The sequence below is a fragment of the Ranitomeya imitator genome, chromosome 5 (assembly GCF_032444005.1).
Source record: "Ranitomeya imitator isolate aRanImi1 chromosome 5, aRanImi1.pri, whole genome shotgun sequence".
NCBI classification, from domain to species: domain Eukaryota; kingdom Metazoa; phylum Chordata; class Amphibia; order Anura; family Dendrobatidae; genus Ranitomeya; species Ranitomeya imitator.
In genome coordinates this window covers 297,180,037-297,196,824 of record NC_091286.1, presented here as the reverse complement: position 1 = coordinate 297,196,824, position 16,788 = coordinate 297,180,037, and the positions used below count along the sequence as shown (strand labels likewise).

The window sequence follows — 16,788 nt, the reverse complement described above, 5'->3', positions numbered from 1 at the left end:
TGTCATTACATCTTTAATAAATGCACAAGTTTATGTTGATATTTTGGACACTTTTCTTATCCCATCAATTGAAAGGATGTTTGGGGATGATGAAATCATTTTTCAAGACGATAATGCATCCTGCCATAGAGAAAAAATTGTGAAAACATTCCTTGAAAAAAAGACACAAGGTCAATGTCATGGTCTGCAAATAGTCCGGATCTCAATCCAATTGAAAATCTTTGGTGGAAGTTGAAGAAACTGGTCCATGACAAGGCTCCAACCTGCAAAGCTGACCTGGCAACAGCAATCAGAGAAAGTTGGAGCCAGATTGATGAAGAGTAGTGTTTGACACTCATTAAGTCCATGCCTCAGAGACTGCAAGCTGTTAAAAAAAGCCAGAGGTGGCGCAACAAAATACTAGTCACGTGTTGGAGTTTTTTTTTTGTTTGTTTTTCATGATTCAATAATTTTTTCCTCAGACTTGAGTGATTCCATAATTTTTACAATATGCTTGGTTAAAAAAAGTAACCATTCTAGATTACCACATTTTTTGTTCTTGATTTCTTTTAGTGTTTCTTTAAGCCAGAAAGTTGCCATTTGAAATGACTTTAGTTTTGTGCCATGTCTGTGATCTGCTTTTTTTCTACAAAATTAAACAACTGAATGAACATCCTCCAAGGCTGGTGATTCCATAATTTTTGCCAGGGGTTGTACAAGCTATTTATTCTTTTTAAAAACTCAAGTGCTGCTGGACACCTCTGCCCTCATTTAGTTGTGTTCGGTTTAGTTTTGGAGAAAAAGTATGCCTTAAGCAATTTTGTTTCATACATAAATGCACAATTGCTTCTACCAGAGGGTAAATCACTGAATAGTTCTCAGCATAGCTGTTAAAGAAGCACTCCCATCAACATTTTTAGCCTGTTAATTATATTGTAATCCTCATATAGCACTGTGTACTTACAATTGCTCATTTTGCCTTTCTACCCAGCTAATTCTTCTCTTTTCCATTAGGGCTATGACATCACATGATTAAAATCTGACTAGCTGAATTCTTCTAAGCTCTATGTAGAAACAGGTGGTCAGTTTTCCCTGTATGCATCACTCACTGCAAGGGGGGTGCAGCAGTTGGGTCTGTAGTTGAGGAGGGGCAAGAAACTTTTGTTTCTACATAGAGCAGAGAAAACAAGGGTTGGCTGGGTGAAATGTATAATGAGCAATTGAAAGTAAACAGTGCTATATAATGTGATGATTGCAATATATTAAGAGGATAAAAACGTTGATGGGAGTGTTTTAATGTCCACTATAATCTTGACTTCCAAAGATCGTACAACCTCAGTAATGTGTAGCCTACAGTGCCTTCTGTGGGCCTAACAAGTTTCTTGATTCTATTCTTACCACACTGAGGAATGCTTTGTAAATGTTCTTGTACAGTCCAGTAACCTACAGAAGTTTGAGCATTTCTTATAGTTAAACCTACAAATGTGACGTACAACTAGTATATTTTAATAAGTCAGTTTTACTAATCACATATAATAAGCATATTAAAAACAATCAGGGAAAATTGTCCTCAACTAGATAAAAAGCAGGCCATGGGAGTATCGCAATGTAACATATATATTCACATACATTAATGTAGACCGTGAACATCAAGGGATTACAAAATATCACTTCAATAGCGGTTGCTGTAGGCGAAATGCGCATGTGGCAGTAACTGTGGGGTCATTCTCTTGTTTATCATACAGTACATCTATCTCCGTGTAAGTAGCCGATTTATTTTTATCTTTATATACTGATCTTTTACATGGCAAACCTTCCTAATGCACTTGACACTTTACCCTATATGGATCACATCAATTGGTTTCTATTTGAGTGGCCATTAATGAAAATAGCAATTTTGTATGAAAAATATACCAGAGTACAATGTTTATCCATATCAAGAGTGAATACTTTTATATTTACCTCTATGGTTACTTATACTTTTGTGATGCATCTGGATGCAAGTATAATCTGGATACATTAATATTTTTCCATTTAAAGGGAACCTGTCACCCCCAAAATCAAATATGAGCTAAGCCCACAAGTATCAGGGGCTTATCTTCAGCATTCTGGAATGCTGTAGATAAGCCCCCGATGAATCCTGAAAGATGAGAAAAAGAGGTTAGATTATACTCACCCAGGGGCGTTCCCGCTGCGGTCCGCTCCGGGGCCTCTGCTACAGCTACAGCTACGGTGCAGGCATACTGTCTTCCTGTTGAGGGCAGAGCAAAGTACTGCAGTGCGCAGGTGCTGGGCCTCTCTGACCTTTCCCGGCGTTGCGCACTGCAGTACTTTGCTCTGCCCTCAACAGGGCAGCCAAAGTACTCCTGCGCCGGAGCCGCAGTGTGAAGACAAGAAGAGGACGTCATCGTAAGAAGATGGGAGGCCCCGGACCCGGACAGTGACGCCCATCGTACCGCGACTGCCCCTGGGTGAGTATAATATAACCTCTTTTTCTCATCTTTCAGGATACATCGGGGCTTATCTACAGCATTACAGAATGCTGTAGATAAGCCTCAGACGCTGGTGGGCTTAGATCACCTTCAATTTTGGGGGCGACAGGTTCCCTTTAATATGATTGTTGAGTATAATTACATTTTAGAATGCTACAGCAACCTCTGTCAGTGATATTTTATAATCCATTGGTGTTATATTTTCTACATGTATGTGAATGTTACATTGTGATTAACACCGCCATGGCCTGCTTTTTATCTAGTTGAGGACAATTTTCCCTGATTGTTTAATATTTATTATATGTGATTAATAAAACTGATTTATTTAAATATGCTAGTAATGTCTTATTTATAGATTTAACTCTTACAGCGGATATACACCACCCACTGACCGTATTTTTTTTGGATTATAAGATGCACTTTTTGTTTCTCCCAAATTTGGGGGGGAAATGGTGCGTCTTAGGCTTCTTTCACACTAGCGTCGGGCTCGGCCCGTCGCAGTGCGTCGGGCCGAGGTTACCGACGCTAGCGTTGTAAGCGCCGCACAACGGGTGCAGCGGTTGCAGATTTTCATCACATCCGCTGCCCCATTGTGAGGTGCGGGGAGGTGGGGGAGGAGTTCCGGCCGCGCATGCGCGGTCGGAAAAAGCGGTCCGTATGCAGCAAAAAACGTTACATGTAGCGTTTTTTGCTCTCGACGGTCCGCCAAAGCACGACGCATCCGTCGCACGACGGATGCGACGTGTGGCAATCCGTCGTCAATACAAGTCTATGGGGAAAAAACGCATCCTGCAAGCACTTTTGCAGGATGCGTTTTTTTCTGCAAAACGACGCATTGTGACGGATTGCAGTTAACGCTAGTGTGAAAGTAGCCTTATAATGCGGATATGCCTTACCGGCTGCGGTGGCGCAGGGTCGCTGCTGGAGGAGGCCGCTGCTGCGGGGGCTCTGCTGACATTTTATGAAAGCCCAGAGCCCCCGCACTTACATGGTTTACTATGCGGTGGACTACGGGAAAATGGCTGCCGGGGGTGGTACATGCGCAGATGGAAATCTCGGCACCAAGATCTCAGGAGACGAAATCTCAGTGCCAAGATGTAAGTGCAGGGGCTCTGGGCTTTCACAAAATGTCAGCTGAGCCCCCCGCACATCGGAACACCCCCTCCTCCCAGCCTGCAGCAACGCTCCATTTTTGCGTCCTTCAGCAGCGACCCTGGTACCCCGCTTCACCGCAGCCACCACCTCCGGTAAGCAATAAGACGCATGGATTATAAGAAGCACCACCATTGAATTAAAAAAAAAAAAAATTCCCTATTCTTTTTGGGGTGCGTCTTATTTTTACTTGAACATGACATTTTCTTTGGGAATTTAATTCATACATTGCAGTGAAAATCTTTGAAACAATAGTGTGCCTTTTTCCCTTGTTGCTTTATTTATGCTGTTTTGTATTCTTCAGCTACTGAATCACAGTGAAAGAAGCATGTCAGTGTTTCTAGAAATTACTTCTATGGAAATACAAGTTTTAAAATGTTTACTTTGTGCTATTTCAGTTCCACAGGTTTTTGTTAAGGGGTGTAATCAGGTTTTATTCCTCTCCTGATCTTGTTAGGTGCGTGATACCTGCTGTTCAATGTAACGGTACCAACCGCATTCCACTCGCAATATGATATTGGTGTTGTGTACCCCTTTCATGTACCGAAGTGCTTAGAGGGCTGCAATGCTGAAGGCTGTCTATATCCATGCTCCCTTTCATACAGCCGTATTTGCTATTGACCACCTGCATGTATACAGCATGACCACAAAAGCACATGTTGTGTAGATTGGCCATGTAAACGCGGACAGAGAACAAAGTAAATTCTATAGATGCCGCACATTTAGCGTTTGGTTACACCACAATTACAGGTTGTAAAAACCAAAGAACGCCCTTTAGCAGTGTTCAGTATGAAATAAACAGTGTATCCTTTGTTAAAAAAAAAAAAAAAAATGTTTATTAACCCTGGTATAAGTTACCCACATTGGTGCATTACACTTACTACTAATAGTAAAACATCAACATAAGATATTAAACGTTAGATAACAAAAAGATGACACACGTGACGCTATATGTATAAGTAATAGTCTGCATATTGAATATCTAACCTGAGATGTAGGTCGCACAGCATTCAGTGCAAATATCACAACAGCTACTGTATTTGACATGGACATTATCAAAAAACAAAACTTTCTTAGAGATGTAAATATGACATCTCATTATATCATCTTTGTACACTATAGTAATTCAGTAGAAATCACACTAATGAAACTTAGCAACAGGAAAGTCGGTCCACATCCAAGCATAAATTGTGCTGCTACCTTCAGGTAGATGATGATGGGATTAAAAAAACAAAAATGCAGCTTGAACGGTTAGTTGGGTGACATTACATATATCATCTGCCGGTACACATGTGCCGTCAGCACGTATTAACAGATGTAATGTCAACAATCCAGAAGTGCATGGAGCCGGAATATGCCTTTACATCGAATGCAGACTGATACACATATTTCTGGTACAATTTTTATCCTACATCTAAAATATAATACTGTTATTTCTGTGATATGAAAATAAACTAGTGGATAGTGCTGACAATTTTATTTTTAAACTTGTTTTTTTTAAATGTAATGTAATTTAACAAACTTCAATAGAAATGTGCAATTCAAGGAAAAGGTTTTAGGTATCGGGGGGGGGAAAGAAAATTGGGGAGTTTAAAGTGGTCACATGAAGACAATCCCATTTCATGCAATCTGTCAAATGAAAATGGACCTCACAGTGATGTGGACCCATCACAGAATATTTCCCATCTGCAATCTTCGACCCCTAGTTAATAATCCGAAAGCCACTAACCAAGAATAGAAGAGGAACCACCAAAGCGAGAGCCAAGTATTACAAAGGTGGTCATCCATGTGAATGGCCATGGTGTGATATACTTCCTCTGCAACAATATAAAAGATTTTTTTTTAATGACTTATGAAGTCTTATTTAAATAAGTATTACCTATTCTACTTGCTAGTGCAAAAAAAGACCCCTAAAAACATATGAAGCAACTATCTCTGTAGAGCTTGTTTATAAACCTATGTCTCCATGGTAACAAACTAATCTGTGTATCAATTTTAGTTAGGGTCCTTTTACCCAGCGCTCTACCAACGGGATCCTCTACTGCGTATACTTTTTGATACTGAATGCTTCTGTATGGAATGGTGCATTCTTCTGTGCTATACCAAACAGCTTAAAAAACCTACCTGTAAAGGCGAAATGGAGGTTTTCCTGGCACATATGACAAAGCTACACCCAGTATTTCTCATCCTTGCTACAGACCTGCCATGGGAAAGATGGCAAAATGTAATCTCCAGCAGACATAATTGGAAAAATGTAGAGAGCTGCGTTGCAAAGGGTTTAATACACCGATATCCACAGTATACATTGACATCCTGCAGATTTCACATTTGCAGCCCTAGTCAATTTAAACTTTGAAACAACATACTCTTAGGGACTGGTTCCTAAAACAGTTTTGCACAAAATTCTGAAATGTCACAACAGTTTGGCGCAATTTGTATTTAGAAAATGGGCAAATATTTCTACTTTTGCAGGCAATAATGGAGTAAAAAAAACAACACAAAGGAAATTTTATGCTTACAATATTTAAAAGATCAGTCAGTCACACTTGTTATACATTCCATATCTGGTATTTTCTTCAGTTCCAAGTATGTTATAGAGGAAGATTTGTGGATTATGTCCGCGCTGCTAACAACTTCGAAGCCAGACGTAGTGAAGGAATTAATGGTGGTTATTCAACGCGTTTCAAAGTCTATATGACTTCTTCAGGAAATACCACATCAACAATGTTGAATGAGTCAGACTCTGAAACGCGTTGAATAAACCACCATTAATTCCTTCAGTACGTCTGGCTTCGAAGTGGTTAGCAGCGAAGACATAATCCACAAATCTTCCTTTATAACATTCCTGTTATGGTCGCGTGTCGACCCGTGGATCTGCGGCAGCTGGCATATACGCACTCACTACACCACGATCAGGTGAACAGCTCTTTGCCAATACAACACTTGTAAATCGTGAGATAAGACCCTATTTGCGCTTTTCTTTTTCCTGCAAGTTTTTAGTACCTTCAGTTCCAAGTAACATACATCCATCAGAATTGGTCAATCAAGTGGCACCACTTCTGGTTTCAGGGACCTTTTGAGGTTAGACCTTACCATAATAAAAATAGTAAAAGAACAGGGCAGGAACACTTCAATTATGATGCTAGGCATGAAGGTGGTAGAAAATGTGGTTTTTTTGAATTTGCAAAGCAACTTTTTAGTTCTACTACATTTTGAATAAGTAATATGGATAAGAAACTGGTTGAGATGAAGATAAAAAAAAAAGGTGTTAGCAGAATTCTCCTAGAAAAATCTGTTAAAGAAAACGTTCATCTTAAGAGCTAGCTGTGGTTGCCTATATTATAATTATGAACTTAAAAAAGATTGCCAGTGACAAAGTGTGTTCACCGCTTGTAACCACAATTTATTTGGGATGAATCCTTGTTTAGAAACCCAATTTTCAAATACCTTACCATTTATGACTCCATCTATTAGGCAGAGAGACTGATACTGCTCTACAGCCAAAATTGGTTGAGACGAAAACAGTTGAACTCTTGAATTTTGTGCTGAAAACTAATATGATGCTTAAATCTGCCGATTGGCTCCAAATTTCTATGTTTTTTCAGATATGCATCGTTCTTGCATTAACAAAGTGGATAGCTTTGGTACATATGCAGAGAAGTCACTTTTGCGTCACAAAGGCGAAATTTGACTACCATGATAAGGAAAGCCTACTACCTGTATTTTGGCTGCAGAATATATCAGGACAAGAGTTGAGCTCCACACATATGCTGCAATAGATGTGCATTAGTGATGAGCGAGTGTACTCGTTGCTCGGGTGATCTCAGAGTATTTGGTAGTGTTCGGAGATTACGTTTTAATCGCCGCAGCTGAATGATTTACAGCTACTAGACAGCTTGATTACATGTGAGGAGCAACCAGGCAACCCTCACATGTACTCAGGGTAGTAGCTGTAAATCATTCAGCTGAGGCGATGAAAACTTAATCTCCAACCACTAACAGATACTCTGATTCAAGGAAGAAGTGGACATTACAGTATCCAAACATTCCATCTGCAATACACTCGGTACCACATACAAAAAAAAAGCCAGTTCCAAAATCACCAGAAACATTTTCAATTGAGTCAAGTGAGGTAGAAGAATGCACCTGGTGTCATGAAGCATCTTACTCTCATGACCCAGACTTTGTCACTAACCTCAACTGAACTACACATCTAACACAAAGTGAACTGAACGATCTTTGGATCTGCCCAATGGAAAGGCTCAGGTTCCAGGCCACAGCAGTAAAAACTCCTAGGGGGTAATGTTTGGATTTCTTTGTTCCTCAACCGCGATAAAGAACTTGTCCAATACCTCTTCATGGAGGGTGATCTTGTGGCATGCAACAGTTTAATGGAAGCACTGAAGATAAGTCATAATCCAGAGGAATGGAGTCTCTTCATCGATTCATCCAAAACATGTCTAAAACCTGTTCTGCTTCATAATGGCAATGGGTCATGCCAATTCCAGTTAGTTATGCAGTCCACATGAAAGAAACCTATGACATGAAACAGCTGTTGAGATGCCTGAACTATTACCAACATTTGTGGCCCCTCTATGGCGACAGGTGCTTGCCCTCTTACTTGGTCTCCTGGGTGGATATGCAAAATACTGCTGCGTTCTGTGCAAGTGGAATAGTGGTGCAAGAGAATATCACTATAAAAAAAGAGACTGGCCTCTCCGACATTCACTTCGGCTAGGGAGTAAAAATGTCCTGCATTCTGCACTTGTTGACCCACATAAGATTTTGTTACCCACCATGGTATATCAAGTTGGATCGAAGGAAGAACTATGTAAAGTCAATGGCTAAAAATCAAATTAAAACACATTAAAGTATCTCGTTGAAAAAGTTCCAATGTTGAGTGAAGCAAAGATAAAGGATGCAGTCTTTATTGGACCTCAGATTCGTAAGCTTCTTCGAGATGAAGAGTTTCTCCGTTTGTTGGAAGTAGCATGGGTAGCAACTAATATTTTTGGAAACGCAAGAGCAGAAAACTATGAAGGGTTTATGAAAAATCTCAAAACATATAAAGATCTTGCCTGTAACGTCCTTAAAGGGAATCTGTCAGCACATTTTACCTATTTAAACAATGGATATGGGAATACAGGTTCTAGACTGCTGAAAAAAGTCATCCCTGTATGCCTCATATCAGATGCCTTGTTGTTGATGCCATTTAGATAAAGTTATAACTGATTATCAACCTGCCTGATGAAGGAACCAGAACGGCTCTGAATAAAGTTTTTAACATTACTCCATTCACATCAGTGGCAGAGCTGAACCAACCCACCATCCTTATTTCCCTCTCTTGGATTTTTAAGAGTCCAGTGGGTGGAGCAGCAACCGTTTGGACTTGCCACACATTCTTCTCAGGGTTGTGCCTGTTATTGGCACAACATGCTCAGGTGAGAACCTCTTAGGCTGCCGTCACACTAGCAGTATTTGTTCAGTATTTTACAGCAGTATTTGTAAACCAAAACCAGGAGTGGAACAATTAGAGGAAAAGTATAATAGAAACATATGCACCACTTCTGCATCTATCACCCACTCCTGGTTTTGGTTTCCAAATACTGATGTAAAATACTGACCAAATACTGCTAGTGTGACGGCAGCCTTACACTGTGGCTTAGTGTCTCCCAGTGTGATTTGTGCAAGGTGCGCTCCCCCTTTTTTTTTTCCATTTTACAGGAAGGGGGAGTTATTAGTGTGATGTGTAATGACCTCTCACTGCAGAGCTGTGTGATTATAAATGACACATCTGCAGATTCCTCTCAGCTTCCATCTCAAAGGCAGACAGGGTTACAGTATTGTTGCACTATAGTTGAGCCCAGATAAAAGCCGAAAAGGTGTTTGCAAGAAGACCAACTTAAGTTCTCCTGCTCTGTCTTAGTTGTCATACACTGGTAATGTTTCCTTCATGTAAAATAAGCTGTACGGCTATCTTCTGGTCAACATCCTCCCCATAGCTTGGAAGAACCCATTTACTTAAAGTGATCAATCATCTTTTATCAACAACAAGGCATCTGATGGGAGGCATACAGGGATAACTTTTCAGTGTTCTATAACCTGTATGCCCATATTATTGGTTCAGATAGGTCAAATGTGGGACAGATTCCTTTTTAACATAAATGTTTTACATTCACATCTAGTTTTTTCTTTCCAACATACTGCAGAGCAGTGAGCGACAAGTACAGTGAGAGATTGCACCAAGATATTGCGGCTATGGTGAAAAGATAAAGAAAAATGGAATCAATCAATGCAGATTACTGTTGAACAAATGTAAGAGATTATCTGATGCAGGAGTACAAGAGACAAGCAAAAAATATTTGACACTGAATTGAGGACCAAATTTTGCAGTGCAATTTTGATAACCGTTTAGAATTGCAATAGTGTTTAGACAGGTTTTTATTTGAATTGTTGCTAACTTTCTTTTTAAAAAAAAATATCTGAAAATTGGCATAACAAAATATTCAGCATTTTTATATTTGATATTTGCAAAAATAATAATGTTTTAAAGTACTGAGGCTTTTATGCATTATACGTAGCAGTAAAAAGAAAACACTATCATAAAAACAAGAGCCAACTAAAAAATTTCATTGTCAGATTTGAATTCAGGAGGTAAAACCATTAAGAAATAGCTACTTTCATAACTGAACCTGGGCTCCTTGTGGAGAGTGACATACCAGATCTGGCATGTCAAGGTAAGGAGGCTTATTCGCCGTGCAATGCTCCTCGCAATTTGCATATATAACTGCCCATGACAACTTTTGAAATTATGTAGAACAGTATAATCATGCCCAACTGGACTTCAATTAATAGCTCAGTGGAAAACTTCCAAAAAGGATAATAGTCATTATGACAGATTTTCAAAGCAAATACACCAGCGTCATCAGATCTAAGGTATCTATTAATAATGTATGTAGTTTGTATAGTGGAAAATTTTGTTAGATCTGCTTTAAGACCACTTTAGAGAATTTATAAAATTATTTACTTTATTACCCTGTTTTGCCTGTGAGACTCCAGGAGAAATAATAAAAAAAAGTGGAAAAGGGTTGAAAACTACCCTCCAGCTAACATAGCATGCTTATTTTTCACAACAATATGTATATTTTCACAAGTTTTGTTAGATGTAATAGGGACTGTTCTGGCCCTGAGACTCCTACACCCACGATACTTTAAGAAGAAAACGTTTAGAAGCCCTCACTTCATGTGTGTGCACAGAGCGACATATGAACCCATAGATTTGCTACTGAGTTGCCACATTACTAAATGCGTGCGTGCAGTCTTCTAACCTCAGTACTTCCACAGGCGGGTGTTTCTAAATACTCTTAAGAAATCGGTGTGTGTGTGTGTGTGTGTGTGTGTGTGGCTCGGTGGGTGGGTTGTGTGGCTCGGTGGGTGGGTGGTTTGTGTGGGTGGGTTGTGTGCTTGGGTGGGTTACTAAGAGATTCAGACCTTTTCTGACCTGAAGGACATTTAAGCCTCTTACAATATATAACAGAAAAAAAGACTTGAAAAAAGGTACACTATTAACCATTTGAAAGTTTTATGACATTAACAGTATAGGCTTTAAAGCCTTTGTACATTTATGAAATGTAAGTATTTTCATCAGCAATGTGTGCTGTAACATACAACTGACACACTGATAACATAGTGCTGCAGATACTAGAGATCACAGGGTACCAATCGGTTTCCAAGGCTTCTAGAGTTTACCCTTTTGTACTTTTATATGATGCAGATATGAAAAATAGATTTTAGCAGCAACACCTGCATTGAAATCTTGGATTTCTGCAGGGAAGGCAAAATGGAACTAACATGTAATAATGCAACTCATTTCTGTGCATAAGAAGTCACAGACTAGAATGTTTGATTCCCAATGTTTGGGGGTCCCACAGAACTGCATTGCGGATTACAGCGAGTGCACGCCTGCATTACATGGATAGCCAACTGATTTTCAGCACACAATGTGAAATGCTTCCCCTTTGGTGGCGCTGCATAGGAACTGAACACTTACTACCAAGTTCCTATACATATTACATTGTGATCGCTTGGGGTATTAAAAGAAGCCTTTGAAATAAATGATTTTTTCTTAATCAGGCAATCTCACGCTTTGCCTGCATATACATTGGAAATAGATTCACAAAAATATATACAAATATAAATTACACTTCTTTTTTTCAGGCCCCACTCCACAAAAAAAAAAAAAACTGCAAAGTAAGCAAGAACTATACCAATAGGATTAACTACTAAGGTTTGCTGAGATCCAATCCTGTGTTTGTTGAAATATTAGATATCGAAGCCATTACAGGCCTGAAATACGTTTGTGTAACCAAGCCCCTAGTGCTAATCCCTACATACACCACATCAGACAGCTCTTACATAATGTTGTCTATTACAAGTAAAAGCCTAAGCTCTGACATGTCACATATAGATATATAAAATCTAAAATTTAGGATTCATGAGACATTTTTGATATCTTGTTTTTCAAGTAGACTTTTTATATTACCTTATTTTTCTCAGCAACATTATTACTTTTAATTAAAAAAAATATAATATTTCTAGTAAACATTTAAAAACAAAAAATGAAATGGCTACCATCTGGGTTTAAGCATTGTTCTGTGAGAAAAAAACAATTTTCAAGGGAATGTATGAAAAACAAAACCGTAAAGAAAGTTCTTATGATGTATTCATGAGCGCAATAAGTCTCAGCTCAGCAATAAAAATACTATTCAACAATACCATAAGAGCCTACGAAACACTGGCTACAAAAATATTATACCTTCTAAAATAAGGCAAAATATAAAACAAAAATGCAAAAAAAAAAAAAGACAATATCAAGAAACCCAACAGCATAAAATACAAGAAAAAAAATAAAAATTATAATAATGGAGTGCAAATATGCAATAGGTCTCACATTCTGGAAAGTACTAGTAACATTGTCCTACAACTGTAATACTCAGAAGAAGACATGTTAAAGCAGCGCTAGAAAAAAATTACAAAAATAACCCCAATCAGAATATTTTACTAACAGTTTTCTTCAGCAGTTACTATTTTGACTTTTTGTAGCTTTTTTAAGTATGTCACATTTCTTTCTGTTTGGGCGTCTGCACCTTTCATCAATACTAGGAATACATTCGTAATGCCATACTTCCTCCATCTTGTCCACAGGGTACACTGCCTCCACATAATGTCGAATTAGCCTCAGTCTTAGAGGATCAAGCTGCTTCTTATTGCATGCACCTGAGTGGTTGTATTGAAGTCTTAAATTCTCTGGAGTAAATAATTCTGGAAAAAGTCTTACCAGTAACCTGGCAGCAAAATTTCCAACAGAAAGACTCTGCTGAACAATGTCCCTAATTTCTTTGTCACTTAACAGATACACTGAAGGCACTGGGAAGTCTGGAGATGGAACCGCAATCTTATCTAGTGGTATTTTGCAAAAGTCCTTTGTGCTTCTTTCAGGAGGGAGAGGTGGTCCTTCAATAAGATCTCTATACCTTTCAGTGTTCAAGTCAAAAGACACAAAGTCTTGCCTCTCAGGCATTGGAACGTAGATCTTCCTCTGCTGCTGGTAAGATCTCCTTTGTTCAGTATCCCTTCTACGACACCGCTCATCCAGCTTTCCTACAAATTCCAAAGTCCAAACTCTGTCATTCTTTGCTCTGGGATACAGTATCTGAACATAATGTCGGATAAGTTTTATGCGAACAGGATCAAGTGGTTTCTTTCCTAATGATCCACTGCAGTTATATTGTTTTCTTAGGTTCTCATGTGTGAAAAGCTCAGGAAACAAACGAACTAGAAGACGCGAAGCAAAATTGCCAATTGACAAGCTCGTCTCATATATATTTTTAACTTGCTCTTTGCTAAGCAGGAATTGTGGAAAAGGAACCTCAAAGTCTGGTTGGGGAAGGTCAACCTTATCAAAGTCAAATGGAACAAGCCATATTTTTTTAGATCTCCTTCCTGGCTTTTCAGGATCTGCACCATCTTCTACCTTTATTCCAGTCAAATCATCAGGCAAGTTTGACTCAAAACAGTCATCTCTAGCATCATCACATTCACTCCCATCCAAAAACATGCTTTCCAGCTCATCATTTATTCTATGTACACACTGCTGCAGCCAAACCTCTTCTTCTTGTACGTCTGGAAAATAGATCTCCGTATATTGGCGGATCATTTGCAACCGATGTGGATCTAGATTAAAACCTTCAGGATCTACAAAATATCTGTCTCCGAATTTTCTTTGGTTAAAAATTTCAGGAAATAATCGGTGAAACAAAAACACAGCAAATTCACCAGGAGATGAAGCCTCTTCTAAATACTCATTTAAGTCCTGTGAATTGACAGAAACCTCTGCGACAAGGCCATTGGCCCTCTCTTGACACTCGTTTTCCTCTTGCTCCTTATTTTCAATAAAGTGAACATTTTCACTTGGTGAACTTTCAAAAAAATTAGTGGTCTGCATTCCACGAGTGCTCTCCATTTCTCTTTCAGCCCAAAATCGATTGAAGAAGTCATTTATCTGAGGTAAGACATCAACTTGCCAAACAGTAGTGTTCTTAACAGCAGGATAGCATGCTTCTACATAGTTTCTAATGAGCTGGAGATGAAGGGATTCAAGTTTGTTTTTACTGGAGAACCCACAAGTGTTACAGTTTCTAGGCAATGTATTACTTCCAAACAGTTCGGGAAACAGTTGAACCAACAGCCGACATGCGAGATCACCTGCTGAGGAACTTTGATCTAAGACTTGCTTAAGTTCAGTGCTAGTTAGCTGATACTCAGGTGGTGGGTGAAATTCTGCCACCATTTCATGAGGACTCACTTTTTTCTTTATTCTATTTACCTCAAGAGACAGGAGGTCAACTTTACTGTGGAGCTGTGTCATATTGGAATTAAGGGTGTTGAGGGTGAAAAACATTTTTTGTATTAAGGAGTAAATGTTTGAGTCATCATTCATTTGGGAACTCATACCATTACTGCTAGAATCGCGTTTATGCAAGTCAGTAAATATTCGAATATTTGAAGTGCTGATCTGATTTCCTCTGTCATAAATGTCATTAGATAATGTGAGATCCGAAGTAAAAGGATTTCTTTTCTCTGTGATTTTATGTGAAATCCCGTATAAAGGCTTTTTATGAGAAGAGGTAATTTCATTGAACATTTCGTCTCCTTCATCGGAAGAAGCACTGTGAGGTACAGAATTATTTCTTAACTCCAAGGTTGAAGGCTCAGGTTCTCTGTTTCTCATATATGAAAGAAAAGTCTAAAATACAAAAGATAATTAACACGAGTATTAAAAGCAAAGCTTAGAAATGATGAAAATATTAAAAAATAAAGTAAAAAAAGTCAAGTCTGTTCTGATACTTGCTGAATATTATACTTTACTATACACAAAACATAAATTGATATAGGTCAAACAACCCAGACTCTTGGGTTGTGATGAGCATACTGAATGAAGACTCAAATCTTAAGGGGTATTCCCATCTCCAAGATTTTATCGCAATATTTAGTAGATGTAATAATATTAGCAAATATCTCCAATTGGAAATGTAGTCCAGGTTATATACAGATGATCAGGTTTTTAAATACATCAGATAGGGATTGCATACATTAGTTAGGACTGCTCTGATAAGGGTATACCGTGAAGATTGGTAGAGCAGCTTAGTATACATTTTTGCAAAAAACGTATCAACCAAATACCCTGTTTTTTACATCTTATACTAGCACTTGCGGATTACTGCAACATTTTTTCAAACTGAGTGTTTTTGGTTTTACTATTCTCTTTTGTGTCTTCAACCTACTACATATTAGGATAGGATCTTGGAGATGGGAATACCCCTTTAAAAGGGATTGTTCCCTTTCAGAAAATGTTCAGTACTGCCAGCAGTTAGTTAAAGTGAGCTAAGCGGCTCTGCCAATGTAGATGGTACGGATCCTTTAAAGCCACCAAGCTAAATGATTGGCTTCTGTGCTGTTGAGTGCTCCTCATCATTTCTCTGAGCAACAAATGAATGCTATACATAGGAGAGGAGGATGAGAACTCTGCCCCTGCACACGAACACTATCTATGCATGCATTTGGCGGCTCCAGTGTTAGATTCTGCAGGGCTGGCTATTAAATGAGACAATGCTCCAAAGAGAGCACTGCCAATCACCATGTCGCAAAGGGAAAAATATTGTAATTGAGGCAGCACAAAGGTGCAAAGAGCCCTTGGCCATGCCAAGTGTGTAGGGTTGCCCCCTCATTTCCATATGTAATAAAACTTTTTCTCTTAACCACAATTATTCATTGATTAAAAACTACAATGCCAGCATAATTTTTATAGGATCAATGATGCTCTAAACAGTTAAAATTCAGCTTGGCTGTAGTGCTGTCAATGTTAAACCAACCCTTCAGACAAACAGAGAAAGGGCAGGGGCGGAGAGACATTGCTGGACCTTGGGGGAGGGATAAGTGACACTCGATTTGTTTTATTATAACTGCTGCAACTTAACCCCTTTACCCCCAAGGGTGGTTTGCACGTTAATGACCAGGCCAATTTTTACAATTCTGACCACTGTCCCTTTATGAGGTTATAACTCTGGAACGCTTCAACGGATCGCAGTGATTCTGACACTGTTTTCTCGTGACATATTGTTCTTCATGATAGTGGTAAAATTTCTTTGATATTACCTGCGTTTATTTGTGAAAAAAAACGGAAATTTGGCGAAAATTTTCGCAGTTTTCCAACTTTGAATTTTTATGCAATTAAATCACAGAGATACAGTGGGACAAAAAAGTATTTAGTCAGTCAGCAATAGTGCAAGTTCCACCACTTAAAAAGATGAGAGGCGTCTGTAATTTACATCATAGGTAGACCTCAACTATGGGAGACAAACTGAGAAAAAAAAATCCAGAAAATCACATTGTCTGTTTTTTTTAACATTTTATTTGCATATTATGGTGGAAAATAAGTATTTGGTCAGAAACAAACAATCAAGATTTCTGGCTCTCACAGACCTGTAACTTCTTCTTTAAGAGTCTCCTCTTTCCTCCACTCATTACCTGTAGTAATAGCACCTGTTTAAACTTGTTATCAGTATAAAAAGACACCTGTGCACACCCTCAAACAGTCTGACTCCAA

General features: G+C 38.7%; 1 protein-coding gene across 2 annotated transcripts in view; it reads right to left on the bottom strand.

The window, feature by feature from the left end:
- Positions 1–7,536: 7,536 nt before the first annotated feature.
- The window catches only part of BEND3 (BEN domain containing 3), a 46,210-nt gene continuing 36,958 nt past the window's right edge, over positions 7,537–16,788 (bottom strand). Inside the window, exon 4 of one of the 2 annotated variants that reach the window (XM_069726276.1) lies at positions 7,537–14,928. In XM_069726276.1, coding sequence (XP_069582377.1) covers positions 12,697–14,928 — 2,232 coding nt within the window. In that variant the 3' untranslated portion in view covers positions 7,537–12,696. The remainder of the gene's footprint in view (positions 14,929–16,788) is intronic. The other variant, XM_069726277.1, reaches the window with a different exon arrangement.